At 50.0% G+C, this 26,122-nt stretch overlaps 3 protein-coding genes across 10 annotated transcripts; all 3 read left to right on the plus strand.

Annotated features, from left to right (window-relative positions):
• The first annotated feature begins 77 nt into the window (after nt 1-77).
• ARHGAP30 (Rho GTPase activating protein 30) lies at nt 78-15,080 on the plus strand. The gene is given in 13 exon segments (XM_032463875.1): nt 78-1,077; nt 5,608-5,710; nt 7,656-7,800; nt 8,675-8,757; nt 8,912-9,019; nt 9,601-9,728; nt 10,223-10,394; nt 10,474-10,577; nt 10,656-10,733; nt 11,002-11,376; nt 12,326-12,591; nt 12,684-14,120; nt 14,122-15,080. Coding segments are annotated over 13 exon segments (3,285 nt in total). The 5' UTR covers nt 78-980; the 3' UTR covers nt 14,311-15,080.
• A 947-nt stretch (nt 15,081-16,027) lies between these two features.
• USF1 (upstream transcription factor 1) lies at nt 16,028-21,774 on the plus strand. 4 transcript variants are annotated; one of them, XM_032463899.1, is made up of 12 exons: nt 16,075-16,180; nt 16,763-16,952; nt 18,055-18,147; nt 18,507-18,556; nt 18,714-18,829; nt 19,159-19,260; nt 19,457-19,652; nt 19,903-19,990; nt 20,127-20,185; nt 20,334-20,428; nt 20,675-20,803; nt 20,996-21,447. In XM_032463899.1, exons 3-12 carry the CDS (start codon nt 18,140-18,142, stop codon nt 21,083-21,085), a joined length of 933 nt encoding a protein of 310 aa, XP_032319790.1. In that variant the 5' UTR covers nt 16,075-16,180; nt 16,763-16,952; nt 18,055-18,139; the 3' UTR covers nt 21,086-21,447. The 4 variants fall into 4 exon arrangements, with proteins under 4 accessions (XP_032319792.1, XP_032319790.1, XP_006174011.1 ...); XM_032463901.1 differs by lacking the exon at nt 16,763-16,952 and having other exon boundaries at nt 16,028-16,180; nt 19,457-19,469; XM_006173949.3 differs by lacking the exon at nt 16,763-16,952 and having other exon boundaries at nt 16,090-16,180; nt 20,996-21,774.
• Nucleotides 21,775-21,999: 225 nt separating this feature from the next.
• Nucleotides 22,000-23,481, plus strand: TSTD1 (thiosulfate sulfurtransferase like domain containing 1). 5 transcript variants are annotated; one of them, XM_014562054.2, is made up of 4 exons: nt 22,011-22,173; nt 22,399-22,521; nt 23,031-23,204; nt 23,283-23,479. In XM_014562054.2, exons 1-4 carry the CDS (start codon nt 22,098-22,100, stop codon nt 23,351-23,353), a joined length of 444 nt encoding a protein of 147 aa, XP_014417540.1. In that variant the 5' UTR covers nt 22,011-22,097; the 3' UTR covers nt 23,354-23,479. The 5 variants fall into 5 exon arrangements, with proteins under 5 accessions (XP_014417548.1, XP_014417540.1, XP_006174055.2 ...); XM_006173993.3 differs by having other exon boundaries at nt 22,013-22,173; nt 23,031-23,193; nt 23,283-23,481; XM_014562062.2 differs by lacking the exon at nt 22,399-22,521 and having other exon boundaries at nt 22,000-22,173; nt 23,031-23,193; nt 23,283-23,481.
• The last annotated feature ends 2,641 nt before the right edge of the window (nt 23,482-26,122 follow it).

Here is a 26,122-nt window from a genome sequence, read left to right on the forward strand (position 1 = left end):
CCCTGTGGTTCCAGGTAGGGGAGGAGTTAGGATGCCTGGAGCTGGGGGGGGGGGGGGGAAGAAATGGCCTCCACAAGCTCTTAGGCCATCTCTGAGAGGCCCCAGGTAGGATAGTGGAGCTAAGCCCCCTTCCAGTGCCTTAGTGGGGAATATTTTATATCCTGTATTGTACTGGAGTCTCACTACAACAGGCCCAGGAAGTAGACAGCAGGGTACACTTTTTTACAGACAAAGAACCCGAAATTCAAATGAGTTCCCCAGGATGTTAGAACTGGAAGGATTTAAAGATCACTAAGTCTAGTCCCTTCACTTTTCTATATGTGTGGAAACTGAGACTCTTCGAAGTAATGTGACTTACTGAGTATATAGGCCTGTCAGGGCCAGAGCCTGGGCATTCTCCCTCCTCGGCGTGCCTTGCACAGCCCTGTGCCTCCTTGCTCCTAGGCAAATCTTGGATCTCCACCCAGACCCCAGAATTCTGATCTCCAAGGGTGTCAGTCACCTGTTCACGCCCCAGGCACTAACACCCTACCCTAGGGCTCTGACATCACCTCCTCTTGACCAATGAGTGAAGTCCCAGTGATGGGTGAGGGTGTGAATGTCAGCTACCTCCCCCACCCAAGCCTTGTGGTTGCAAAGATGCTCTAACAGGAAGCGGGTTTAAGGAGCTGCACAGCTTCCTGCCCCCCCCCCCCCAGGGCTGAGTGGGGCGAGAAGGGCGAGTGCCAGTCCAGGCCACGAGACACAGTTTCTTGCCGGGGTCCCGGGAGCTTCCTCTTCCACAGCAACTTCCGTGCGGCCGGGGCCCCAGCGGCAGGAGCTGCTGCCCGTTGCCCAGGCCACCCTCCACCCCCAGTTCCGAGCCCTGCCCCCTGGGGCCGGGCCAAGCCCAGAGGCTGGCTTGGGATCCCATGGGGGACTGGTAGGGCAAAGGTCGTGGGGGCCAGAGGTGGCTGGGCCAGAGCCCTGGGGCTCCGGCCATGAAGTCTCGGCAGAAAGGAAAGAAGAAGGGCAGCTCGAAGGAACGGGTGTTTGGGTGTGACTTGCAGGAACACCTGCAGCACTCAGGCCAGGAGGGTAAGGAGGCCAATCTGGAGCTGCTGTTGGGTGGATGGGGAGGTACATGGACCTTCTTCAACCTGATCGAGTCTGAGGGTACAGAAGCAGCTTCTGGGAGTTCATGGGCAGAGAAGGGGCAGTGGCTTGGGGTCACCACCCAGGAGGCTGATGAGCAAGCAGGCAGGAAATGTGGCTCCGTGAAGAGGGCAGGGGAGCTCTCTTGTGTGACTACCTGGGGATAAAGAGTCTGGGGATGAAAATGGGAGCACTGAGAGAGCCCTGAGGGGAGAAGATGGAGAGATTGGAAACCCAGGAGAGGTATAAGAAACAGTAGTGAGAAGATGACAACTGGGGACAGGGAGTAGGGCTGAAGGGGCAGAGTCAGGAGATGAGTGGCTGAAGGGGCAGTGGATGCTCCTTGTGTTTGAATGAAAGGAGACCGGAGAACGGCTCTTGGAGAGTCTGAGGATGGCACTAGGGGAGACATAGGCTCTGGTCCCTCTGCAGCCTTGTTGGGCCACAGGTGAGGATGGAGGGTGGGGTTAGCTCCCTCCCACAGTCTCTGTGAGTCTCCTGTTCTTCCTGAGCAAAGGAGAAACAGGTTCAAAATGGTGGGCGAGAAGAGAAGCTGCTAAAATGGGGAACACCAGCGGAGTAAGAGAGATGGCCTGAGATCTGGTGTGAAGATGGGTAGAGGGGGCAGCAGAGGGTGGGTGTGTGTGTAGCTTGCCTAGCATCCTCGCTGAGTTACCTTGGAGGGGTCTTGGACACCAGCAGGACCAGGGACAAGGTCGGGCTCCTGACTGTGCGTAGTGTGGAGTAGACACACAAAAACATTTATTGATTTTATTTGGAATTGAACACAGGTATCCCGGCTGCCCAGCCCAGCTTGTTTTTGGTACTTTGAGCTCCTCCCAAAGAAATGCACGATTCTTTCCCCCAACCCCCACCCCACCCCAATCTGTCATTTCCTCTTTGTCCTCTGCTCTGGGCTGTGGTGCCTGCAGTGGAGGAAGGGTGATAGTGGTTCCCAACTCATTTCCTGCTCTTAGCCCCGCCCATGTGTCCCCAGACACCTCCTTCCCTTTTTCTCCTCCCCCAGAGGCCCCCATCCCCACTGGGCTCGGTTAAGGGAAAGCCCAGGGTCCCAAGAAATAGTATTAAATAGCTGAAGTGGCTTTTCTGTGCCTTTCTCTTCTCATGGAGCAGAGCCCAGCTGCCAGTGCAAAGCTGACTCCTTTACAAGGGATTCTTCTTGAGAATGATGACTCTTGGCCAAGGGCCACATGATTTAATTTGGGCTGATGTTCTTCCAGTTCTCTGCAAACCCTCAGTTTAGCTTCGTCATCCTGGCACTGTCCTTTCCTGTGCACCCCCCTCACCCTGCCCCGGCCAACCTCTTGTGGAAACACAGAACTCACAGCCAGCCCAGATCCCACTCCTGTAACTCTTCCTGGCCTCTGTCTGCATCCCCAGGTGAGGAGCATGTTCTCTGCAAGGAATAGACATCTGGTTGTTGTGTCCTGATCCTGGTGAATCTCAGAGAGAGAGAGAGATACCTCCTGCCCTTCACCAGCACCTCGCTGAGCCCAAGGGTGGGCCAGTATCTTGGGTACCAGAGCAGCAGTGGCAGCCTTCTTCCCCTCCCCCAGCTCTTCCTGGCACAGACAGGTGGATAGTGGAAAGACAGAGAGAGGCCAGTGACGGCGCCTCTCTTTAAGCCAAGACCCAGTGAAAATGAAAACCCAGGCTAGCAGAGAGCTGTGTTTCTGGTTAATTTATCCTCCCTGATTATGCCGGTTTTCCGCATCCTTGCTTGATATCAGCACCCTCCCCCAGCTCTTTGCCCTTGGTGGATCTCTTCCTTCCCAAGCCCTTATATGTATTGAGTTCTTCCTTTTCCTAATCTTTATCTGTTTGATACCTCGTCTAGGTTTCTGATTCTCCAGGCTCCCCCAAGCTTCAGGTCCTCCTCCCTGACTCACCCCCATTTCCTTGATGTCTCTATTCCTTTGACTCTACCACCCCAACTCTGTCTCTAACTTTTATCTCTGGACCTCATTTCTCTTCTTTCTATATCCTTGACTCTGCCATCTCTCTTACTCTGTCATCTCTTCCCCCATCTCCTTGACTCATTTCATCTATGGCTCTGACTCCTTAGGCTCTTGAATGCCTTCTTTAAGAGCCTTCTGTGGAGGTTCAAAATCAACAGAGAAGGATGGGATGAGGAAGATCTGGCTTGGTTGGAGTTCAAGTGAAAAGAACCTGGGGTTTAGGTGACAGCAAACTATTTATGAGTCAACAAGAGTAATGTGATGGCCAAAAGAGTTGGGGTAGCATTAGTCTCCCAAGAGTAGAGCATCAGCTTGAACCAGGAGGGACTGTCCCATCTCTGCATTCAGTGCTGGGAACCTGAGATCAGGGAGACCCTGGCAAATGGGCGTAGATCCTGAAGGGATGGATGGTGGACTGCAGGGCCAGGACCAAGGTGAGGCAAGGGAGGTGACTTGAGTACAAAATTTAAGGATTCTTTCACTCTAAGGGCGGGGCAAGTGCCCTAGGTGCCTCCTTCTTAAGGAGGCATTCAGTCTCAAGATCGTGCATGTGCACAGTGGCTCTTACACAACCCTAAGAGTGAGTGTTTCCTTAAATTTTGTACCCTCCATACCTTCCTTCCTTGTCTCACCCAAGCCCTGGCTCTGGGGTGCAGGAGGGCAAAGGGTGTGGATACCAGGTCATATAAGGAGAGTTTAAAATAGTGGTTGATGGGTTTATTGATTTCTTTCAGTCTGTATTTCTTCTTATTTAATTCCACAAAGAGCTTAGGATGGATGACCTCCAAAACCCTAAACTACAAAAAGAATAAATGACTGAAGGAATTAAGTTGAAGGGAAAACAAGAAGGGTAAGATCAGTACCCAGAAATGCATCTCAGGTGGTTCTGTTGGTTCTCAGATATGGGCTCTGAGCTCCCTGGTAGTTAGAGAGGTAAACAATCAGGTATAAAATTCATAAAGCCCATAAGAAAAAAAATAGGTGGCTTAGGAGAAACACAGCTTTTTCTGACAGTAACACAAGACAGGGATTTCTTTGGTGAGTCTCAGGTAATTGGACTCAATGTTTTGTCTTAGGCAATATTCTCTATTAAATCTCCAGTTCATTGACTAATTCACTGAGTAACTTAATAAACATCTGTTGAGCACCTGCTCTGTTTCAACACTGTGCTAAATGCTGGGGAGTATGTTACTATTTGTCAGAAGGTATAGATACAAAATATACTAATCATAACAAAGTGCAATGAGTATGATAGTACAGATATAAACAAAGGACTGTGGGAACTATAATACAGAGACAAGAAAAGAGTTCAGAATTGGAGATGATGTTTGAGGTATGTTTGAGCTCACCAGGCAGAGACAGAGAGGAGCGCATTCCTAGGCAAGGGAATAACATGAGTGATGGTACCATGGGTTGCTCATAAGGTTTATCAGGGAACTGGCTGGAGCTAAGGCTGGAATGGCAGCTGGACCTGGTTTGTGAAGGTCTTATACAGTATACCATGTTGAGGAGTTCCTATTTTATTCTGTATCCGTAAGGTAAGCATTGAAGATAGGGGTGGAGCAGAGTGCATATGTAGCAAAGGATTTAAGGCATGGAAGTGCTTTAGAAAGATAACTATGTGACCTTGTGGAGATGAGATTCAATACATGGTTTCTGAGGATTTCCCATGACTGAGACACCATAACAGATAATATGAGGAAAAGCAAGATGGGTCACACTTAGGTCTTGTCCTTAAGGAGCTTACAGTCTAGTAACTGGAGAGGGGTCTGAGGTAGGGAGAGATAATACTGCTTTTTGCATCTTTGATTTGAATCCTGTTTCTAGCTGAGTGGTACTGAACACTCATTATCTTTGATCCTCAGTTTTTTTGTCTCATGCGCAGTGCTTGGCACAAAGGCACTTCTCTCCTGAACTGACCTGTTTGAAGGTCTGTCACAATTCTGAGTACCTTCCTATGATAGATCTAACATCTGTGCACTCACTTACCAGTGGGGGAGGTGCTTAACTGTAATGCCCATCAGCTCTGTTCCATTATGGTTGGTCGGAACAGTGAATATTCCTTTACCTTATGTACAGTGTTACATAAACACACCTTTAAGACCAGTCCTTTACCCTGAGTCCTCTTCCAAGCAGATTGCTGCCCCTTTAAAAATTTCTGTAGTAGCAACTAGTAATTCCAGAGAGACAAACTTCAGGCCAACACAGGCAGAACTTTCTAATGGGAAAGGGCAGTCTGGAGAGGCAGTGAGCTCCCCCACACTGTGGGGATTTATGCTGAGACTCTAGACCCAAAGGGCAGAGAGAATGTACCAGGTTGGCAGATGGGAGCTGATGTCCTGTAAGACTCTTTCTGACAAGTTTTTGTTCCATGAGCTTTGTCTTCAATCTCCCCAAACCCTCATCCCTGGTGCGTCCACTTCTCAGACGCCCTAGAGTCTCTGATCTCCCAGACCTTCTGATTTCTCTTTCTCTGCCCGATCTGTATCCCCAGTGCCCCAGGTGCTAAGGAGCTGTGCCGAGTTTGTGGAGGAGTATGGAGTGGTGGATGGGATCTACCGCCTCTCAGGGGTCTCTTCCAACATCCAGAAGCTCCGGTGAGTCAGGCAGTGAGGGGAGGACTTGGTTGCCCCCAGGGAGCCAGAGGGGGAGACGATGTGAGGAGAAGGAAACATACATGCTAGATACTGTCCAAGGGAGGAGGTCTTGTCTCCTTAGGAAATGTTGAGACCATGCTCTGCACTCCCCACAGGCTAGCATGCATGCATGCATGTGTGTGTGCGTGCACACACACAAATACACACACACACACACAAACACACATCTCCACTCCCATAGGCACCCACCCAGCTTTGAAAAAAAATCAGATATAATTCACTTGCCATAAAATTTATCATTTAAAAATGTACCATTTAAGGGGGAAGAGGGTATAGTTCAGTGGTAGAGTGCTTGCTTAGCGTGCACGAGGTCATGGGTTCAATCCTCAGTACCTCCATTAAATAAAAAATAATAATGATAATACATAAATAAAGGAAATAAATATTACCCCCCAAATGTACCATTTAGTCGTTTTTAGTATATTTGCAAGGTTGCGCAACTACCACCACTATCTAATTTCAGAACATTTCATCAACCCCCAAAGAAACCCTGTACCCATTACCAGTCACTCCACATTTCTCTTCCCCAGCCCCTGGCAGCTACTAGTCTACTTTCTGTCTCCATGGATTTGTCTATTCTGGACATTTCAAATAAATGGAATCATATAATTATAATCTTCTATGCCTGGCTTTATTCACTTAGCATGTTTTCAAGGTTCACTCATGTTGTGAGTACTGGTATTCATTTATTTTTATGGCTGAATAATATTCCATTGTGTGTCCTTATTACCACATTTTGTTTCTCCATTCACCAGTTGATGGCTATTTGGGTTGTTTCTATCTTCTGGCTGTTATTAATAATGCTGCTATAAACATTCATGTACAAATATTTGTATGGACAAATGGTTTCAATTCTCTTGAGTATATACCTAGGAGTGGAATTACTGGGTCATATGGTAACTCTATGATGAACTTTTTAAAAAACTGCCAAACTCTTTTTCATAGCAGTTGCATCATTTTATATTCCCACCAGCAGTGTATGAGGGTTCCAATTTCTCCACATCCCTGCTAACACTTGTTACATTGTGTCTTTTTGATTATAGCCACCCTAATGGGTGTGAAGTGATATTGCATCCGTATTTGCATTTCCTTGATAGCTAACGATGTCGAACATCTTCTTTAGAGAAATATCTATTCAAAACCTTTGCTCATTTTATTTTACCATTAAAATGGAGGTACTAGGGATTGAACCCAGGACCTCATGAGTGCTAAGCACGTGCTCTATTACTGAGCTATACCTACTCCCTTCCCCAAATCTTTGCTCATTTTAAAATTAGCCTGTTTGTTTCCTTTGAGTGGTAAGAATTCTTTATATATTCTGGGTATTAGACACTTATCAAATCTGTGATTTGTAAATATGGTCTCCCATTCTGTGGTTTGTCTTCATTTTCTTGATAGTGTCCTTTGATACACAATAGTTTGTAGGTTTGATATTAAATTTATCTATTTTTAGTTTGGTTGCTTATGCTTTTGGTGTCATACCCAAGAAACTGTTGCCTAATCTGAGGTGATGAAGATTTACACTTAACGTTTGCTTCTAAGACCTACACTTATTGGTTTTTACACATATCCAGAAACACACATTTAGGCTCATCCCCTGACTCCCTGACTCCTACACAGCCCTACATTTTTACTCATGCCTACAGCTACTGCCTTGACATATACCCCTGTTCATGCATAGATCCACTTACCTACCCACTTACCCATTTCTCATCCACTCTGCATGTTGACAGATACAATGTCTTATAATTGGTGCCTCGTGTATATATATGCCCCAACCTCTTCCTTCTAAGTTTCATACAAGCTGACCCTCAACCCTATAGTGCCCCCATCCCTACATTCTCCCAGATACCCCACCACTCCTGACCACTCTGCACCTCCCCAGGCAGGAGTTTGAGGCTGAGCGGAAGCCAGACCTGCGGCGAGATGTTTACCTTCAGGACATTCACTGCGTCTCCTCCTTGTGCAAGGCCTATTTCAGAGAACTGCCTGACCCCCTGCTCACTTACCGGCTCTATGACAAATTTGCTGTGAGTTGAGAAGCAGAGGGGTGGAAGAGAAGGCTGAGGGTGGTTGCTCTGGTTTTGACATTCCAGGTGTGTCCAGTGCCAGATAGAGTACTACGAATCCTGAATGACAGAGACCACGTGGACGTGAAAAGATTTCTCCCCTACAGACCTCCTAGCCCTGCTACCTCTGCCCTCCCCTGTCCCTCTTCTCTTCATTGTCCCTGCAGACCACACATGGCGGGGGTGAGACTTGGGGAGAGTAGCGGCCAGACAGAGAATAGAAGCTGGAAAGCCCTTGGAAATCACCTAGACCAGAACTTCCCTACATTTAAGAGAATGAGAACTCTTTTAGAAAGTCAAAAATTTTCTTAAGCATGGCCCTCCATGAACTATGATTGTGTGTTGAACATCTTTTGAATAAGAAAACTCATGGCCAAAAATGCCATCTTGAATTGAGGAACACTTTTAAATTATGTTGCATTTTATTGAGCACAACGTCATTTAGAGATCCTGAACAGGAGCAGACACCATTCAGCCCCCACAGGCCAGGCCGGGTGGGCAGAGGCCTTCCTGGATATCTTGGAATAATTCCATGGCCTCTGGGGCACTCACAGGATGAACCACTGATGTATTCCAGTACCAGAGCACTACTGATGAGGATGCTAAGGCAATGAGTTGCCTAACGTCACAAAGCTATTAAGTGGCATAGCCAAGATTCAGCTGCAGGTCTTGTGGGCCCCAAATTCTGTCTGCTGTGTCAGTGTGCATCCAGAGTGGGAGATGGCACTGGGACCCGCACAGATTGTTTCTGAGAGTTTGGCTCAGAGCACTGGGGAGTAAGCAGGGGCAGTGCTGGTCATTGACCGCTGCTTCTTGAACCCTTCCTCCCAATCAGGAGGCTGTGGCAGTGCAATTGGAACCTGAGCGCTTGGTCAAGATCCTAGAGGTGCTTCGAGAACTCCCTGTCCCAAACTACAGGTGTGTGGAGCTCCTCCCCACCCAGGGTCCTGACTCCCTCCACTCAGCCCAGGCTTTGACTTGTCACTGCTCTTCCTGCTCCCCAGCCTCAAACCTACCCCTGCCCTGAGGGTTCCCTGTGTGAGCTCTGCCCCACGATGCCCCCTTTCTGCAGGACGCTGGAGTTTCTCATGCGGCACTTGGTGCACATGGCCTCATTCAGTGCCCAAACCAACATGCACGCCCGCAACCTGGCCATCGTGTGGGCCCCTAACCTGCTGAGGTGGGTGGTGTGTGAGCAGGGTGTGGGGATCCTGGCAGAGCCTCACCCCTGGGAGGCTGCTGAGGGTGGGGTGTGGCTATGTGGGTGCACTGGAGAGGGGTCTCATGGAACCCAGTGAGAATGGGAAGGCTCATGATTACATTGAGTGGGCTGGAGCTCACCCATGTGAGCCCCGTCTCTGAACTTGACTGAAGTCCCTAAGGGCAAGGCCTTTGTGTTTTCTTACACCATATCACTGAGCTCAGGGACTGGAGCAGGGCAGGTCCTTGTCAAATGTTTGTTGAGCAAGTGTCTTGCATTCTGTTGGAGAAGTGCCTCCATATCACTCCTTTTGGTACAGGCCAGGCTATAAGAAGTCCTGCAATTCATTATACACAAGGCTCCCTGGTGTGCAGAGGAGGTAGAGATTAATCCTGAAGAGGGTGTCCAAGAAGGGTTCTTGGAGGAAGTGGTATTTGAGACTTAAATCATGACTGTAGATTAAGAGGTGGGGATGAGGTTAATGGCATGCAGGGGAAAGGGTTTATGGTATTCTTAGGGAGAAATGGGGCTGGGAGGGGAATAACTCCACATCTCCATAGGTCTAAGGACATAGAGGCCTCAGGCTTCAATGGGACAGCCGCCTTCATGGAGGTGCGCGTGCAGTCCATCGTCGTCGAGTTCATCCTCACACACGTGGACCAGCTCTTTGGGGGTGCTGCTCTCTCTGGTCAGTGTCCTTCCCATCCACCATATCACACTCTTTGTCTGGGGAGTCATGTCAGAGTTATAGAGGGCCTCCAAGATCAGCTAGTTCAGTCTTTCTGCTTTACACATGATTGAACTGAGTCTCATAAAGATGTTTCTCATGATCACATGGAGACAACCTTGGAGAGATAATGCTGCAGTCAGGACTCGAGCAGGCCTCTGTTGCTCTCAGTCCAGGCCATAGCCTGACATCTTAATCACTATCCTGGTTCTCAAGGCTAGTGACTGATCATTCCCACTCTCAGCCTTTTGGGCCAAAGTCCTGGGATCTCCTGGACCTCTTTGTCCCCGAGGACTTCTTCTTGAGGAGCTAGACACAGACGATCTGTCTCCAGAGGCCTCTGAGTATATCCCTAGCCTGGTAGTTGGTGAGTGGGAGGGTGCAGTGAGAAGGTGGGTACCCAGATCCCTCCCCCATCTCTGTTCCTGGCTGTCCAACTCCTCTTCTTTTTCTAGGTGGTGAAGTGGAGAGTGGATGTCGATCACTTCCTGGAACCCGGGTGTTGGGCAGCCCCGAGGACCTTATGCCCAGGTCTCTGCCCTACCACCTGCCTAGCATCCTACAGGCTGGCGATGGACCCCCACAGATTCGGCCCTATCACACTATCATAGAGATTGCAGAGCACAAGTAAGGCCTCCTTCCTGGGTCCTCCTCCCTTGCAATGATCATCAGGCTCCAACCCCAAAGATTTCTCCATTCTGTCCAGGAGGAAAGGGTCTCTGAAGGTCAGGAAGTGGAGATCTATCTTCAATCTGGGTCGCTCTGGCCATGAGACCAAGCGTAAACTCCCACGGGGGACTGAGGATAGGGGTAAGTCTGGGGAGATGTAGGGGGAGCTCTGCTGAGGGTGTGCCAGGCCCTGGCTCTACACACATCCCTGTCTTGCAGAGGACAAATCTGATAAGGGGACTCTGCGGCCAGCCAAGAGCATGGACTCACTGAGTGCTGTGGCCGAGGTCAGTGATGGTGAGTATAGGTGTGTACCTCTGTGTGTGTGTGCACTGGGGTAGTGATGGCCGGTGACTGTATCTGCAGGGAGGAAGGGGGGTTCCTAAGTATCTTTTGATGGAGTGACCTTTGACCTGCTGACTGTGATGGATTTGCAGTAGTGGCTAAGGGAAGCTGGGCCTGGTGCCTTCCAAGCTAGAGAAAACAGAAAACACTCTCTAGAGCCTTTCCGAGGTGTCCAGGCCTCTTGCAGCTTAGGCTATTCCTACCTCTCTCTCCTCCACAGAACCAGAGGGGCTGGTGGGACCCAGCAGCCCTCGGCCAAGCCCACTGCTGCCGGAGAACTTGGAGAATGATTCTGTGGAAGGAGTAGAGGGTGAACAGGAGCTTGAGGCAGAGGCACGGGGTGGCACCAGCTCTGAGCCAGGCACACCACGAGCTGGGCGGTCAGCAGTCCGTGCTGGGGGCAGCAGCCATGCACAGCGTCGTGCTGGCGTCCACATCTCAGAGCCGTATGCTGTCAACCTCCCATCACACATCAGATGTATTCTCAAAATACCCCCAAACATCTCTCACATCTCCTTGGCTGGCTTCACCCGCAGCCTTGAGTATCCTGCCCTACAGCCCCGGCCAAGCCCTGCCTCTGGCCCTGGCCCCCCAGGTGAGGACCCAGGGATTTCCCAGGACTGGGAGAGGGGACTAGAGCTCTAGGCTGAGGCTCTGATGCTGAGGATCTGCCCTGGGAAGGGCACAAGCCTCAGCCCTTGGGCTTTGGGTGGTTACCTTCAGCTGCCTCCCGGGATTTTAGCTTGAGGGAATCCAATAATATTATCAGGTTGTGTGAAATTCATGGAGAGAGGATCTCTGGCAGCCTTCAGATCACTGATATATCCAAGAATGAGGACCTGTGTCAGATATATACACAGCAGGGATTACTAAGTACAAGGTGGGAATATATAATAGATAGTAGTAATAGTCACACTAACATTAATACTAATAGCTAACATTTGTAGAGAGCTTACTGTGTGCTTTGTTAAGGACTTTGCAGGCATTAGCTCATTTCATTTTCTCATAATCTTATCATAGGTTTTTTGTTATCCTTATGTTACAGTAGTGCAACCTGAGACTTAGGTTAAGCAACCTGGTAGGAGATGGCAGAGCTGGAATCTGATCTCTGCTCTGACTCCAGTTCCTGAAGCGCCACTGATGAGGAGTGTTGAGGCAGCATAAGACAGTGGGTACAGCTATAGAGTTAAGTAGACTTGGATTCAAATTTTGGCTGTGCCACTTATTTGTGTGACCTCGGACAAATCTAAGTCTCAGCTTCCTCATGTGTAAAATGAGGATAAATAACCTATATTTTAGGGTTGTTTTGTGGAGGAAAGAAAATAATGCATTATAAAATGTATAGCACAGTGCTTGGCACCTGGGAGGAGCTCAATAAAGGTGACTATAGGCCAGTAGTTAGGGATATTGGTCTGAGACAATCAGCTACATGGAGTATCTATGCTGGCAATACTGGGCCTATACTAGCAATGCTAGGAAGACACATTGCAAAGGTCAGGGCTGGTCCTGACCTTTGTATCCTGGGACTATCTCTCTCCCAACAGATGAGAAGCCGGAGGAAAGTCCAGCCCCAGGTCCCCTGGCTGACTCAGGCCCAGTGGACATGGCCCCTGCCCTGGAGGACTGCCTGTCCCAGGAGGTGCAGGATTCCTTCTCCTTCCTAGAGGACTCAAGCGGCTCAGAGCCTGAGTGGGTGGGGGTGGAGGATGGGGAGGTGGCCAAGGCAGGACCAGCAGGAGCAGCTTTCTCCCCTGGGGAGGACGACCCTGGGATGGGCTACCTGGAGGAGCTCCTGGGAGTTGGGCCTCAGGTAAGGAGGCACTGTGCTGGGTTTGGGGGTGGTAAAGACTCTGGAGGGTGGACAGGGCCACCTGGTCCTGAGCCACAATGCTGTGCTTACAGGTGGAGGAGTTCTCTGTGGAGCCACCCCTGGATGACCTGTCTCTGGATGAGGCGCAGTTTGTCCTGGCTCCCAGCTGCTGTTCTCAGGACTCCCCTGGCCCCACGCCTGAAGCAGATGAGGAAAGTGGGGAGGAGGTCTTCCTGAGTGCCTACGATGACCTAAGTCCCCTGCTGGGGCCCAAACCCCCACCCTGGGAGGGTCCAGGCAACCTAGAGGAAAAGGCAGCAGAATGCAGAAGACAGGAGGCTCCAGGACAGTCTGAGGGAGAGCAGGCATTCTGGGAAGTTGGGGAGGACAAGGAGGCTGAGCCTGGAAGCAGATGCGATCTCAGAGAGGAGGCTGAGGGGAGTCCAGAGAGCAAAGTGGAGGGTGGAGAGGCCAGTGAGGAAGGAGGGGAGGCTGAGGGAAGCCAAAAGGTGGTTGTTGGTTTGAGAGAAGGAAGCGGGGAAGAGACAGAGGAGACAGAGGCCAAGGGAGAGGAGTCCAAAGTTCAACAGGAGGACGAGAGTTTGGAGGAAGCTACAGGTGTGGAGGAAACAAGAGGAATGCAGGGTAAAGACAAGGAAAAGGAAAGAAAGACTGAGAGAGAGGAAGAGGCTGAAGAAGGAGATGAAACCCAGGTAGAAGCTGGAAGGGACCCAGAGCATGGGGCCCAGGAAAATCAAACTGCTGAGGAGGGCTGGGAAGTTGTACACAAACAAGAGGCTGAAGGAGGCAGAGAAGATGAGGTAAAAGGACAGAGGGGGATTGAAGACCAAGAAGAAAGAGAAGACCGAGGAGATGGTGAAGATAGCAGAATCCCAGAAGCAGCAGCTGAAGGAGGAGCAGGGGAGGTCAGCAAGGAACGGGAAAGTGGAGATGGAGAAGCTGAGGGAGACCAGAGGGCTGGAGGTGACAATTTAGAAGAGGATTCCCTCCCTGAAGGGTCACATGTAGAGTCCCTGGAGGTTGACAGTGCCAAAGAGGGGAATGCCCAGTCCTCTGCGACAGAACAGGCAGCCCCACAGCCACCCCGGCCAGAGGAGATGGAGCCTGAGGGGCAGCCCAGTCCCCTTGGCTCAGCTGCTGGTGTGGGCATGCGACTGGCTTCCACCTTGGTTCAGGTCCAACAGGTACGCTCTGTGCCTGTGGTGCCCCCCAAACCACAGTTTGCCAAGATGCCCAGTGCAATGTGTGGCAAGATCCATGTGGCACCAGCAAACCCATGCCCGAAGCCTGGTCGGCTTGATGGGACTCCTGGGGAAAGGGCCTGGGGAACAGGGTCCCGAGCCTCCCGCTCTGCTTGGAGGAATGGGGGTAGTCTTTCTTTTGATGCTGCTGTGGCCCTGGCCCGGGACCGCCAGAGGACTCAAGTTCAGGGAGTTCGGCGGACCCAGACCTGCACTGGGGGAGGAGACTACAGCCTCATCCCCCAAACCTCCCCCTATAGCATGATCCCCTGCCCATTGTCCTCGGCCTCTCAGCTGCCTGGAGCTACCAGATGAAAGCACAGAAGGGTCTGGACCCCGGAGTCGGCTTAGTCTACCCCCCAGAGAACCCCAGCCCCCTGACCCCCTTGTGCCTCCCCAGCGCCGTTCATATGCATTTGAAACACAGGCTAACCCTGGTAAAGGTGAGGGACTGTGATTAGGATCTGAGCACTTGGCAAAAGGGACACTAGTTGTCTTGAATCTCTGGGGTCTTGGACTAGCTGTCTCTTCTGCAGCCTGAGCAGCTATAGCGCCCAACTCTATAGGTTTTGGCCCTCCAGCTTCTCTTTTTGACTGTGGGAGGCACTGTCTCTGTTGGTTTACCTGAGCTTGTCTCAGACACAAAGCACTTAATCCTTAGGAGATTCCAAAGAAAGTCTCCAAGATCCTGTTCCCACAGAATGGGGTCATTGGACAAATGGAACAAAGAATAGGTGGAAAATAAGTTTTCTCAAAATGAAGAATGAAGAGGAACTCCAGCCAAGTTCCTGCCCTCCTCTGAGGCAATGAACTCTTCATCATGGAAGTCCAGGGTAGAGGTAGGGGGACAGGGCCAGTTCAGAGCCTATTACACACAAACACTTGTAGAGTTACCCATCCTTGCTCTACTCTTGAGCCCTTGGACACCTCTTGATCCTCTTAACTTGATTAGGAGGAACATGTCCAACAAGCTCTTTCAAGGCCTTCAGTACTTGTTAGAGGGGCTGGCTCCCTTCCCAGCTACCCCACCCTCTGCTTCCCTGTATCTTAAAGAAAAAGGTCTTGTATAGATCTCTTTGGCCTCTCCTTTCTCCTTTGGAATAACTTCCTATTTCAGGGAAGGGGACTGGCAATATTCAAGCCCTGGGACTGCTTCTCTGGACAGGCTGGGGCCACAGGTCCCAGGGGGTGATGTCTCAGAATAAAAATTGTATTTTTACACATAAATAATGTGGAGTCTCATTATTCTTGTTAAAGTCTTGGGTGATAGGTATCATACTTTCATGTTTAGCCAAAGGTTGTCTTTCTTTTGCTTTATTGTTTGGGTGCTCTTCCCCAGTTGTTGTCATGGAGACCTGTGACTTGAAACTAGAGCTGGGTTCATAGTGGTCAGGAAATGAGGAAGAGAAACATATTTACATAATGCTCATTATCTGCCAGGAAAGGCTAGGTATTTTATGTGCGCACAGAATCTATGCTCTTGATTTTATTTAGTTCACTTAACAATTCAATAAGGTTGGTACTGGTATCTTCATTTTACAGATGAGGAAACTAAGCCTAATTAAGTCAAGATGTTTGCCAAGGTTCTTACAGCTAAGATGTGGCAGAGGTAGGTCTTAAACCCGAGTTTGTCTAGCTCCAGAGTCTAAACTAGTCTCACTACATCACATTACTACAGACCCATTAAGGGTAGGTCCGGGCTGAAAAGAATGGGAATCAGACCTCTCACAGAAACTCTGAGCCTCACAAAAACTGGAAGCCTTCGGGGTATTCGGGTGACCGCTGACATTAATACAAGTATATCCAGCTCTATGTATGCCCAGATACATCTTAATCTCCAGTAGTAAACTTTAAAAAGGAGTCCTGATCCAAGATGGCTTCCAAAAAAAGCCCCTCTTAAAGATGGAGCCTCCACACGACGTCCCTTGCTTGCTCTAAACTGGCCTCTCTCACTCCCTTTGCCTGGAACTTAAAAAGCCGTGTCCGCAGAAAGTTGGCAGCAACAAGTTAGTCGTCTTTCTCCCGTTCTTGCCTAAAGCGACTAGGTCTTCAGCGTCATTCTCCCGGGGTCCCCAGACGTTACTTTTTCTCGCCTCTAGCGACATCCCCATCACACGCGAATCCCTCAGCCCTCATCAAGATGGAGCAGACGGAAGTGGGGCGGCTCAGAGGCTGAGTAGGCTGGGCGGGTCGAGTGAGACAATTCCGCCCCGCAGCACCATGGCCGCGGGTGGGGAGTGCGCATGAGCAGCTGTCCATGGAGCTACCCAAGTCTGGAGAGGGAGAGCACAGTCGGGGGAAATCTGCGGCTGCGGCGCCCTTGGCCGGTGAGTGCGGGACCGGGCGGGAATCTGGAGACTGGAGACTAGGTGGGCCTGAGAGGCAGGGTAGCCTCGATTTTGTTTCCGTTTTTTAGGTTAAGGAACTCCTGGGGCGGAAGCCTTTGTTTTGAGGGAGGGGGCCGTGCTTGGTTCTTTATCTCCTACCCCCTTTTGTGGCCCGAACTCACTCCCCGCCCCCGGGTGCGCACGTCCCCGCCCTCCTGCGCTGCCAGCCGCGGGCCGCGGGGTCGGGAACCGCGGGGTCCGCTGAACCCCCGGCATCCTTTCCTGCCTTTGCGGAGTACCGGCGGCGCGGGCTGAGCCCAGCGGATCTGGCTGGGTCACGGTGCGGGCTCCAGGGCTCGCGCCTGGCCGGCGCTCACCTTCTAAGCGCCTACTGGTTGGAGGGCCTGCAGAGAGACGTCGCATTCTCAGGCAAGCTCTAGGCGCCTGACTTCTTGTGGGACCTGGTTATTTTTCCCTTTGTGTCCGGACTTTGCCGGGGCTCTTGCAGGGCCCTCGTTCCCTGAGCATGCACGCCACAACATTCCTATCCTGCTTTCCGTGTCTCCTATTCCTGATGCTCAGGAAATGCTTCCGGATGTCCAACTAAGATTTGAATAAGTAGCCTGACATCGTTGCTGGGTGTCCTCAGAGGCTGCCCCTGGCTGACAGCTGTGGGTCATAGAGACGCCTCTTGCGCTGTGTTGCTTCCTTGTTGCTGTCAGCGCAGCAAGTCTCGGAGGGGCACTTCCTCTGCAGGTTTGAGGATGGAGAGGTAGGTGGTCTCGAAACACTGGTCCTACTTCCCCTTAGGGACTGGGATCTTCTTGCAGCGCTTCTTCCTCCAGACAGTTTCATTTTCAGTTCCTTTTTTTTTTTTTTTTTTTTTTAATTGGTTAACACTTAGGATACGGACTTTCCAAGGCTCCTCCACTGAAGACCTTACTTGGATAGGAAAGGTTTGGGGGATCTTATGGGTAGAGAATTTACAAAAATTTTACCTCTTTCCTATCTGGATTATTTTATTGCTTTGTACTGTGTAGCTGTTTATTTCTGTAGGCATCTGTCTGCTCAGCCCTTTGTTTATCCTGCCCCCGCCCCCCCCAACCCCCGCAGGGTGTCAAGGTCTTAAGGCAGGCACCTCATAGATGGATTCATCTCCCATTGTCTCTTCTTCTGAACCCTGAACCTGGAGTTTTTTCCCTTCTTGCTGAGGCTCAGTTGGTTTGGAGTTGTCATGGCAACATTTTAGCAACTGTTATTCTACAGGAAGGCTTGGTCAATAAAATACAAGAGGCTTGAAGATGATACACTTGGATTTTAGGGTCTTTAACGAATGACATAAATCTGGACTCCCCAAAACAGGAGCCCTGTCAGTAGAATGGGGCCTAAGGGCCAAGTCTGGTCTTTGTGGTTCCGGAGGTTTTCCAGTGGGTTTCAGGTTTCCCTTTCCTAGATTTGAGAACAGGAATTTCTTGGTGTGCAATGTGTGGCTGAGAAGCTGGAAAAAGCGTTAGCATCCATGGCCCTGTGTTTTTTGACAGCTGTGGTCTAAACATGGCCGTTCCCTATGTCATGGCAGATCATAATAGCTTTAATAATCATCCATCCAGAAATATGTTGCTTCTCGGTGTTTCAGTATAGTTATCCCCTCCAACCAGGAGTTGGAATGATAACTGGAGGGGTGAAGAACACTGTTGGTAGAGTTGCTTTTTCAGTCATTGGAGCCCAGTCCTCAGCATCAGAATGGAAAAAGCTGATAGTCCCCTAAAGATGACTGGGTTATGTTCCTGGTTGTGTCTTCATGGAGCCTAGCTTCTAGAAACAGAGCGCTTTCAGTTTCCTAGACTCACTGCAGACTCCCTGATTTCTACCAGGACATAGCACTCAGGCCTGTGAGGCAGGAGATACAAAGACTTCCAAAGAAGGACCATTTCCTCGGATGCACCCCCTCACAGAGAGATGAAGGGGTGAGTGAAGAAGAGATCGGGTCTGGGATGGGAGATGGGAGGCCTGGGAGAATGCAGAATGGCTAAGAGCACTGGCTCTGGAGTCAGGCAGACCTAGATTTAGGTCCCAGCTCCATCACCTACTAGCTGTGTGATTTGGTTTCCTGTTTGTAAAATGCAAGTAGTGCTACCTACCTCATTAGAGCTGTTCTTATAATTAAATAAGAGAGTACTTGGTAAGTGTTTAGCTCAGCGCTAAGTAAATACTAGCTCCTGTTACTCTAACCTAACCTAACCTAGCCTTCTGTTGGGAATGCCAGTGAGTTTGGGAGACATTTTCATTCACTTCTTCCCTTCTTCTTCCTTTCGTTCCTTCACAGACAGCAGAAAACAGCTGAAACGGAAGAGGGGACGGTACAGATTCAGGAAGGTGAGTGGGAGAAACAGAACTGAGCTGAGACCAAGAGCCCATTGTGGCCTCTTCCTCTCCCCTGTGGGTCCATCTCCTGCGTACCCTTCTTTTTTTAAATAACATGCAGGTGGAACAGAGGGAGAAAGGCAGTAACAGACTTTTCTTTTTAATTCAGGTGCAGTGGCAACTGGGGAAGACCCAACCAGTGTGGCTATTGCCAGCATCCAGTCAGCTGCCACCTTCCCTGACCCCAACGTCAAGTACGTCTTCCGAACTGAGAATGGGGGCCAGGTAAGGGAGGGGGCCAGGTGGCTGCAGGTGTTACCTGGGGTTGGGATTGTGGGAGGTAACTGAACCTGTCATGGGGAGACCTGGTTTGGCGGATGATGTGGACTATTTGGAGGGTGGGGGTTGGAGTAGAAGGTTTGGTTATGTGTGGGGTAGGGACTATGCTGAAACCTCTCTATGGGGAAAGGAGGGAGAATGGCTGAATCTATGTCTCTGAAGGATTCTTGTTTGGGACCCTTATCCAAGAGAAGCTTTATGAGGCGCCCTGGTATCTCTTGTACTTACTCTCTTATTTTCTCTTCCTTTCCTTCCTCTTTCCTCCCTGCCTCTAGGTGATGTACAGGGTGATCCAGGTGTCCGAGGGGCAGCTGGATGGCCAGACTGAGGGGACTGGTGCCATCAGTGGCTACCCTGCCACTCAATCCATGACCCAGGTACAGGGCTATGGGCTAGGGAGGGGACTAGAGCTCTGGGTTGTAGGGAACCAACAGGATGAGGGTGTGGCTAGGGCTGGTGAGGCTCTCCCTTTCTGGATGTTTCTTCATCCTCCCAAGGGATAGAAGCTGCAGAGTAGTTCACTGGGAAGTATCTGACTGTCACTAGACTCTGTTCTCTTGCTCCCCTTCCCAGGCCGTGATCCAGGGTGCGTTCACGAGTGATGATGCAGTTGACACAGAGGGGACAGCTGCTGAGACGCACTATACTTACTTCCCCAGCACTGCAGTGGGAGATGGGGCAGGGGGTACCACATCGGGGAGTACAGCAGCTGTTGTTACTACCCAGGGCTCAGAGGCACTACTGGGGCAGGCGACCCCTCCTGGCACTGGTGAGATATTGTGTGAGGATGCTGGCTGGAGGGGCTAGGATAGGCTGTGGGACATGGCTGGTGGGCAGTGGGCCTTTACTTATGATCCGTTAATGATCACTGAAGACCTGGACAGGCAGTGAGTCTGGGGCTGCCCTTCCAGCAGGAGGAAGTATGTCCTTTTTAGAGGAGGGTCCCAGGACCTTGGTCTTAGAGCTTGGTGAGGTTCCTCATCCCACATCCTGAGAGAAGCTGCCCTGCATCTTTGCAGGTCAGTTCTTTGTGATGATGTCACCACAAGAAGTGTTGCAGGGAGGAAGCCAGCGCTCTATTGCCCCCAGGACCCACCCTTATTCCCCGTGAGTAACCCTTGTTTCTTTTTAATTACTAGGAGTGGTCTTGATTCTTCCCAAATCTAGTGTAATTCTTTACCTCAAACTCCAGTCTCATTTTTTGACCTTCCCTCACTCTGACCACCCTGGGCTCTGTTGTTAGGAAATCAGAAGCTCCCCGGACAACTCGGGATGAGAAACGCAGGGCTCAGCATAATGAAGGTAGGTATGATCTGCATGTGAAGGAAGCTTGGAGCAGTCTGGTAGGACTAGGGACATCGGTGATGTTAGGGGAGATGTTCGGTAATTTTACTCTGGGGCCTCTAGTGGATTCTCCCTAAGTCACCTTGTCCTCTACTTTGCCTCACAGTGGAGCGCCGCCGCCGAGACAAGATTAACAACTGGATTGTACAGCTGTCCAAGATCATCCCAGACTGCTCCATGGAGAGCACCAAGTCTGGCCAGGTCATGGAAAGACCCTGGTAGTGGGCAGGATGCCTGAATTCTGTCTCCTGGTATCGTTTCCAGAAATGGTAGAGAGTGGGCACACATGGCAGTAGTCTTTTGTTATCTCTAAGGTTCTTGAATCCCTGGGAGAGGTTATTCGAACCATCCCTAGGGGAAAATGAGGTCCAAAGTGTGAACGTGTTTTTGGAAAGCAAGCCAGGTATCTTATATCCTAGTCCTCATTTTGTTGGCTTTTTCTAACAGAGTAAAGGTGGAATTCTATCCAAAGCTTGTGATTATATCCAGGAGCTTCGGCAGAGCAACCACCGGTTGTCTGAAGAACTGCAGGGGCTTGACCAACTGCAGTTGGACAATGATGTGCTTCGACAACAGGTCAGATCCCTATCCTCAGTGTAGCTGTCCTTGACCTTCATAGCCACTAACCCAGTTTGGGACTCCCTACTTTGTTTTCCATAGAGAAGGCTTCATCTTTTACCCCTCATCAGTGGGTTTCAGAATAAGTTCAGGTACTTAGCTGTGCCAACTTTTCTACCTGTTCCCCTTACTGTCTCTTTCCCACGTCAGGTGGAAGATCTTAAAAACAAGAATCTGCTGCTGCGAGCTCAGTTGCGGCACCATGGAGTAGAGGTCGTCATCAAGAATGACAGCAACTAACTCTGGGCGTTCAGGGGCTTTGGGCCCTACAACCCCTTTCTGAGAACTGCAGATAGCCCAGGAGCAACAGGCTAACCCTGTCCCCCTTTCCTTCACTGCCCACTTCTGGCATGGGACTGGGGGGAGTTCAGAAGGCGTCTTTGAACTGAGGCCCTGTGATACAGTGAAACACACACGTGGTGTGAAACATACACGTGGACGTGCACTGACAGCCTTGCCCAACCCCACCATGCAGCCCCTGGGCCCTTGTGCTCCTCTTGCACAATGCATGTGCTGTCTCCATGCTGGACACTGGACACACTAAACTAGGGGGCTTGCCCTGTGCTTGCTTAGGGTGCCAGCAGAGGGTCTGCTGACAAGCAATGGTCTGGCTTGCCCCAGGACTCTGGCGCTTCCACTGGTTCTTCCTTTCCCTGGAGCTCAGATGTGCACCTGAGGACTCTGAGGAACAGGCTTTAGCAAGAAGTGGGGAATAGATGCTTAGCAGTGGCTGCTGCCCCAGGAAGAGGAGATTCTCCAGAAATCAGCTAAGGCCTATGCAGAAGTCTGGAGCCAGGGAGAACAACAGGCAGGGGCCCACTTGGGGCCTTCCCCCTTGTGGCCTTCCCCCTTGTGGGGACGGTTTTTTTTTTCTTCCTTTTCTTTCTTTAATTTTTTTTTTAATTAAGATAAAATGATCAGAGCCACAATCGTCTCTTGTTTTTCCTCCTCTTGTAGGCGCTAGGGCGGGAGGGAGGGTGCACATTGCACTTTGACCAGTAAGGGTTGGGCCAAGATTAGGGTGGGGTGCTGCTCCTCTACTCAATACTCTGAGCCTTGCTACCTGGGACAGACCAGTGAGTCGTTGGCCGCCCACGCCCAGCAATCGCGAGCATTTCCTCAGCGGGCTTATGTTAGGGGCACCGCGAATAGGCGCCGCGGGGGCGGGGCGGGCGGGAGGCGGAGCCTTCGCTTCCGGTTCCGGTCTCGGCTCAGGATCGGATCGGGCTCCGGTTTCGCGAGGCCGGGGGAGATGCTGCTGGCACCGAGGGGGCGGGCCTGGGCCACTTTACTGAAACTCGCATTTGCTGCCCGCACCATGGCTGGAGGTACCTGCAGGGGAGACCTGGGGCCTCATCTTGTCCTACGTATGGCCCTCGGAGCGCGTGGTGTCCCCCGAGTAGAGGTGTACACGGAGGGAAACGCGAAAGGGCGTGGCGGAGGGGTCCTCCCCCAACTCCTGCGGGGTTGGGGCGCTGCCAGGTGAGGGGGCGCCGCGGCCGCCGGGTCTTGCAGTCCCGCTCCGTTCAAGGCTCTCGTGCCCCCTTCCTCAGAGCCCACAGTCTCGCTCCCTGAACTCCGTTCGCTCCTAGCCGCGGGACGGGCCCGGCTCATCGACGTGAGATCTCGGGAGGAGGCGGCAGCTGGGACGATCCCTGGGGCGCTCAACATCCCGGGTATGGGATTGAGAGGGGACGCCCCGGTGGTGGAGTAGAAACAATACTGGAGGGTCTTAGTCAATGGAACTGCCCTTAGGATGGTGTGAGGAAGGCACTGGTTACGGGGGTCCTGTATTCCGTTAGCCCTTCCTAAACTTCCCTTAAGAAGGGTTGATTGGAGGCGGATCCTGGCAGCGAAACTGGGCCTTCCAGTTTGAGGGAATAAGAGGCGATGAGGAAGGAGCAAGCCGCCTTCTCTATGCTTGACTGCCCCAAGACTGGATGCCTGAGTCTGCCCCCTCCTCGCAGCTAGGGAAGTGGCTCCCCTTCAAGGGTTTGGCTGACTTCCTGTGAAAGTAGACTGTATCTTGTCCTTGAGGTTTGGAGGGGGGAGGTCACCATGTGTTGTTTTGGGGCCCTCTGGAGATTTGTTCGACCACAGGACCGGACCTTCCAGGCTCAACCTCTGAACCTGAGATTGCCAAACTGCCGGCTTTCCATTCTATCCTCTCGACTCCTCCTCCCAGTGTCAGAGTTGGAAAGTGCCCTGCAGATGGAGCCAGCAGCTTTCAAGGCTTTGTACTCTGCGGAGAAGCCAAAGCTGGAAGATGAGAATCTTATTTTCTTCTGTCAGATGGGCAAGCGGGGATTGCAGGCCACGCATTTGGCCCGGGGCCTTGGATACAAAGGGTATGGAGAAGGTGTGGATTGCTAGCTGGGGTGTGACCAGGGACTGCCTTCTGGGCCTGCCCTTCCCTCACCCCTCTTTTTCTCCACAGGGCTCGGAACTACGCAGGGGCCTATAGAGAATGGTTCCAGAAAGAAGGTTAGGTTGAAGGTGGCCTACTGAATGCTCTCTCCCCTCTGCCCATGGCCACCTTAACTAAGAGTGATGAAGGGGCTGACTTACTGAGTCTGGCAACTCCTTATAGTGCTGTGCACTCAAAAGCATCAAATAAAGAGCATTTAATCAAAGTACTGGAAGCGCTTAATTGGTCAGTTGGACTGGAAACAGTTCTAATCTTAATCTGGATGTCAGTTCAGCCTTAGGTCCTTCCAGCATTCTCTCCTCTCCAACTCTCCCCACACCAACAAAACAAAACAGCAGTTTGCTGAGACTATAATTCTCCTAGGGACAGATATAGATATAGATATAGATATAGATATAGATATATAGTCACTATTTGAATATCTTTTTTTTTTTAGTGGAGGGACTGGGATTTGAACCTAGGACCTCGTGCGTGCTAAGCGTGTGCTCTACCACTGAGCTAAACCCTTCCCCTATAACTCTCTTTCTGGAACAATTGTTTTCAGTCCAGGATGCACATCAGAATCATCTGGTAGTTTAAAAATAAATAAATAAAAGGAAAAAAAAAAAAAAAAAACCCCGAAAACTTTGGGCCTCATCCCAGGCTTGGAATCTTGAGGGTGGAATCTGGGCATTAGTGATTTTATGAACCCCTCAAGTGATTCTAATAATGCAGTCAGGAGCCAGAACTACTGCTTTAGACCAGAGGTCAGCAAATTATGGCCCCATTTGGTCTTGCTGTCATGACCATTTGTTTACATATTGTCTGTGGCTGTTTTTGTGCAAAAATGGCAGAATAGTTGCAACAGAGACTATACAATTTCATGAAAATTTACCTAAAAAATATACCCCAAATTCTTACTATCTAGTCCTTTATAGAAAATGTGTGCCTACCCTTGCTCTAGAGCTTCAGGCCCCCAGCCCCAAACTCACTTCCCAAAGACTTTGTCACTGGGTTAAGGAAATGAAAGGGCTGTCCCAGGCTGTCTAGTGAAGGAGTGGATGCCACTCTTAATCCCTGGACACGAGTCAAACACAGCTTACAGGTGTGAGGAGCTCCTCTCGTGACACCAAAACAGGTCTCAGTTTTTATCAGCACTTCTCTGATCCCATGCTGGATTTAACAAAATTTAACTGGTTAAAAAAAAATTTTAAAGTACATGCTTATCACAACAAAGTTTAACACTACATGGTAGGTGTGTAACTTCCCTCTAGCATGGTGCATAGTTTGATGCATATCCTTCCAGACCTTTTAAATATTTTAATGGCAGAGTTTTAATGTCTTAAGTTTGACTTCAAAAAATTTTATTTCTTTATTTGTGAGAGAGAAGGTTGAGTCAGAGATGAACCCAATTTTCTGATTTTTCAAGTTTCTGAAGAAAGTCCTTCAAACATTTCCTGCATTCCTTGCCCTTTCTCTCACCTTTTCCTCTTCCATTCTGCCTTCTGGTCTATATCCAGCTCTCCTACATCTTTTATCTCACAGTCTGCATCGCACACTCTACACAATCCTCCTTTCATCTGGGCTCTCCCCCTTCTTTCACAGAGCTATTTCACTCTCCCTGGACTAATCACATTACTGTCTGTGCTTAGCTGGACAATTTTGGGTCTGGAGATAAAGTTGAAATATGTGAAAGAGTCTAGTTTAGGATTTGGCAAATAATAGGTGTCACTCTTTCCCTATACCAAAATTCGTTTGGTTCTCAGATTGGTTGGGAAATTGTTCCTGGGGTCTAATTTCCCTCTTTGAGTTTTAACTGTTCTGCTCTTCTTCTTTTCCCTCCTCAAGTCTTTTAATTCGATTATAGCATTTCTTGTCTTTTTTTTTTTTTTTGAGGCATAATTTACCTACAATAAAATGTACAATTCTGAAATGTTCAGTTCATTGAGTTTTGAGGATTCTAGGCCCACTTGTAACAACCATCCTAAGCAAGATATAGAGCACTGAAATCCGCCAAATTTCTCTGGGGATCCTTTCTGGTCAACTCCATCCTTAATCTCTTTCTAGGCAGCCATTTTCTATCTTCTATTACCTAAACTAGTTTTCTAGCTTCCTTCTTGGCTTGCCAACCTATACTGTTTGTTTTCTTCAGTTTAGCTGATGAGGGTTAGAAAAGATCCAGGAAGTAAACTGAACCAGCCCATGACATGACCATGCCCTGTGGCTTGATCATTGTTCACAGAACATTCCTCTTTCCCTCATTAACTATATGGTTCATAATCTTGATAGGCTGTTCCAACTCATTACCTTGCCCTTTAAAGTTCTCTTTCCCTTTCGTCATAGCCAACTGTTTCAGCAGGTGAGGCTGAGCCAGAATTTACCAGTTCTACGTCCCTGCCTTGCTTTCTGCCTTCCCAGGCTGTATCAGACTCCCCCCTCTCACTATGCTTTATCTACCCTAGGTTTGTGTTGACTGTGTCATCATAACTACTACGCTACATGTTTGTGGTTTCTCTCTCTCAATTGATTATGAACTCCTCAAAGGCAGGAACTGGCTTTCATTTCCTTGCTTCCAGTGCCTCGGACAGGAGTTCTCAGTAGGTGTTTGTGGAGCCTCGCTAGCCTCTCCACTTTCTGAATCTTCTAATTTCAGTCTTTCTGAAACAGTGCTGCCTGAGCAATCTTAAAATAACACACATTTTTATCTTATCAGTCAGAGTTGATAATTTACAATAGGTCCTTGTTGCCTAGTGGCTCAAGCACACTTCTTGGCCAGGCCTTTCAAGCAGTCCGTAGTCTGGATCTGCATCACCCTGCCTTTTCAAACTTATCTTTCAGTGCCAGCTCCCATCAGGCTGGTTTTTCAGTGG

The sequence above is a fragment of the Camelus ferus genome, chromosome 21, assembly GCF_009834535.1.
Source record: "Camelus ferus isolate YT-003-E chromosome 21, BCGSAC_Cfer_1.0, whole genome shotgun sequence".
Classification (NCBI taxonomy): domain Eukaryota; kingdom Metazoa; phylum Chordata; class Mammalia; order Artiodactyla; family Camelidae; genus Camelus; species Camelus ferus.

What these genes read in the sequence shown, in the direction of transcription:
- USF1 (XM_032463899.1), top strand. An exon ending in GAACTGAGAATGGGGGCCAG is followed by an intron (nt 18,830 to 19,158) that starts GTAAGGGAGGGG and finishes CCCTGCCTCTAG; the next exon opens with GTGATGTACAGGGTGATCCA. An exon ending in AGGACCCACCCTTATTCCCC is followed by an intron (nt 19,991 to 20,126) that starts GTGAGTAACCCT and finishes CTCTGTTGTTAG; the next exon opens with GAAATCAGAAGCTCCCCGGA.
- TSTD1 (XM_032463902.1), top strand. Translation starts at nt 22,215, where the DNA reads ATGGCCCTCGGAGCGCGTGGTGTCCCCCGAGTAGAGGTGTACACGGAG. An exon ending in CGGGGTTGGGGCGCTGCCAG is followed by an intron (nt 22,328 to 22,929) that starts GTGAGGGGGCGC and finishes GGCCCTCTGGAG; the next exon opens with ATTTGTTCGACCACAGGACC. An exon ending in ATACAAAGGGTATGGAGAAG is followed by an intron (nt 23,205 to 23,282) that starts GTGTGGATTGCT and finishes TTTTCTCCACAG; the next exon opens with GGCTCGGAACTACGCAGGGG.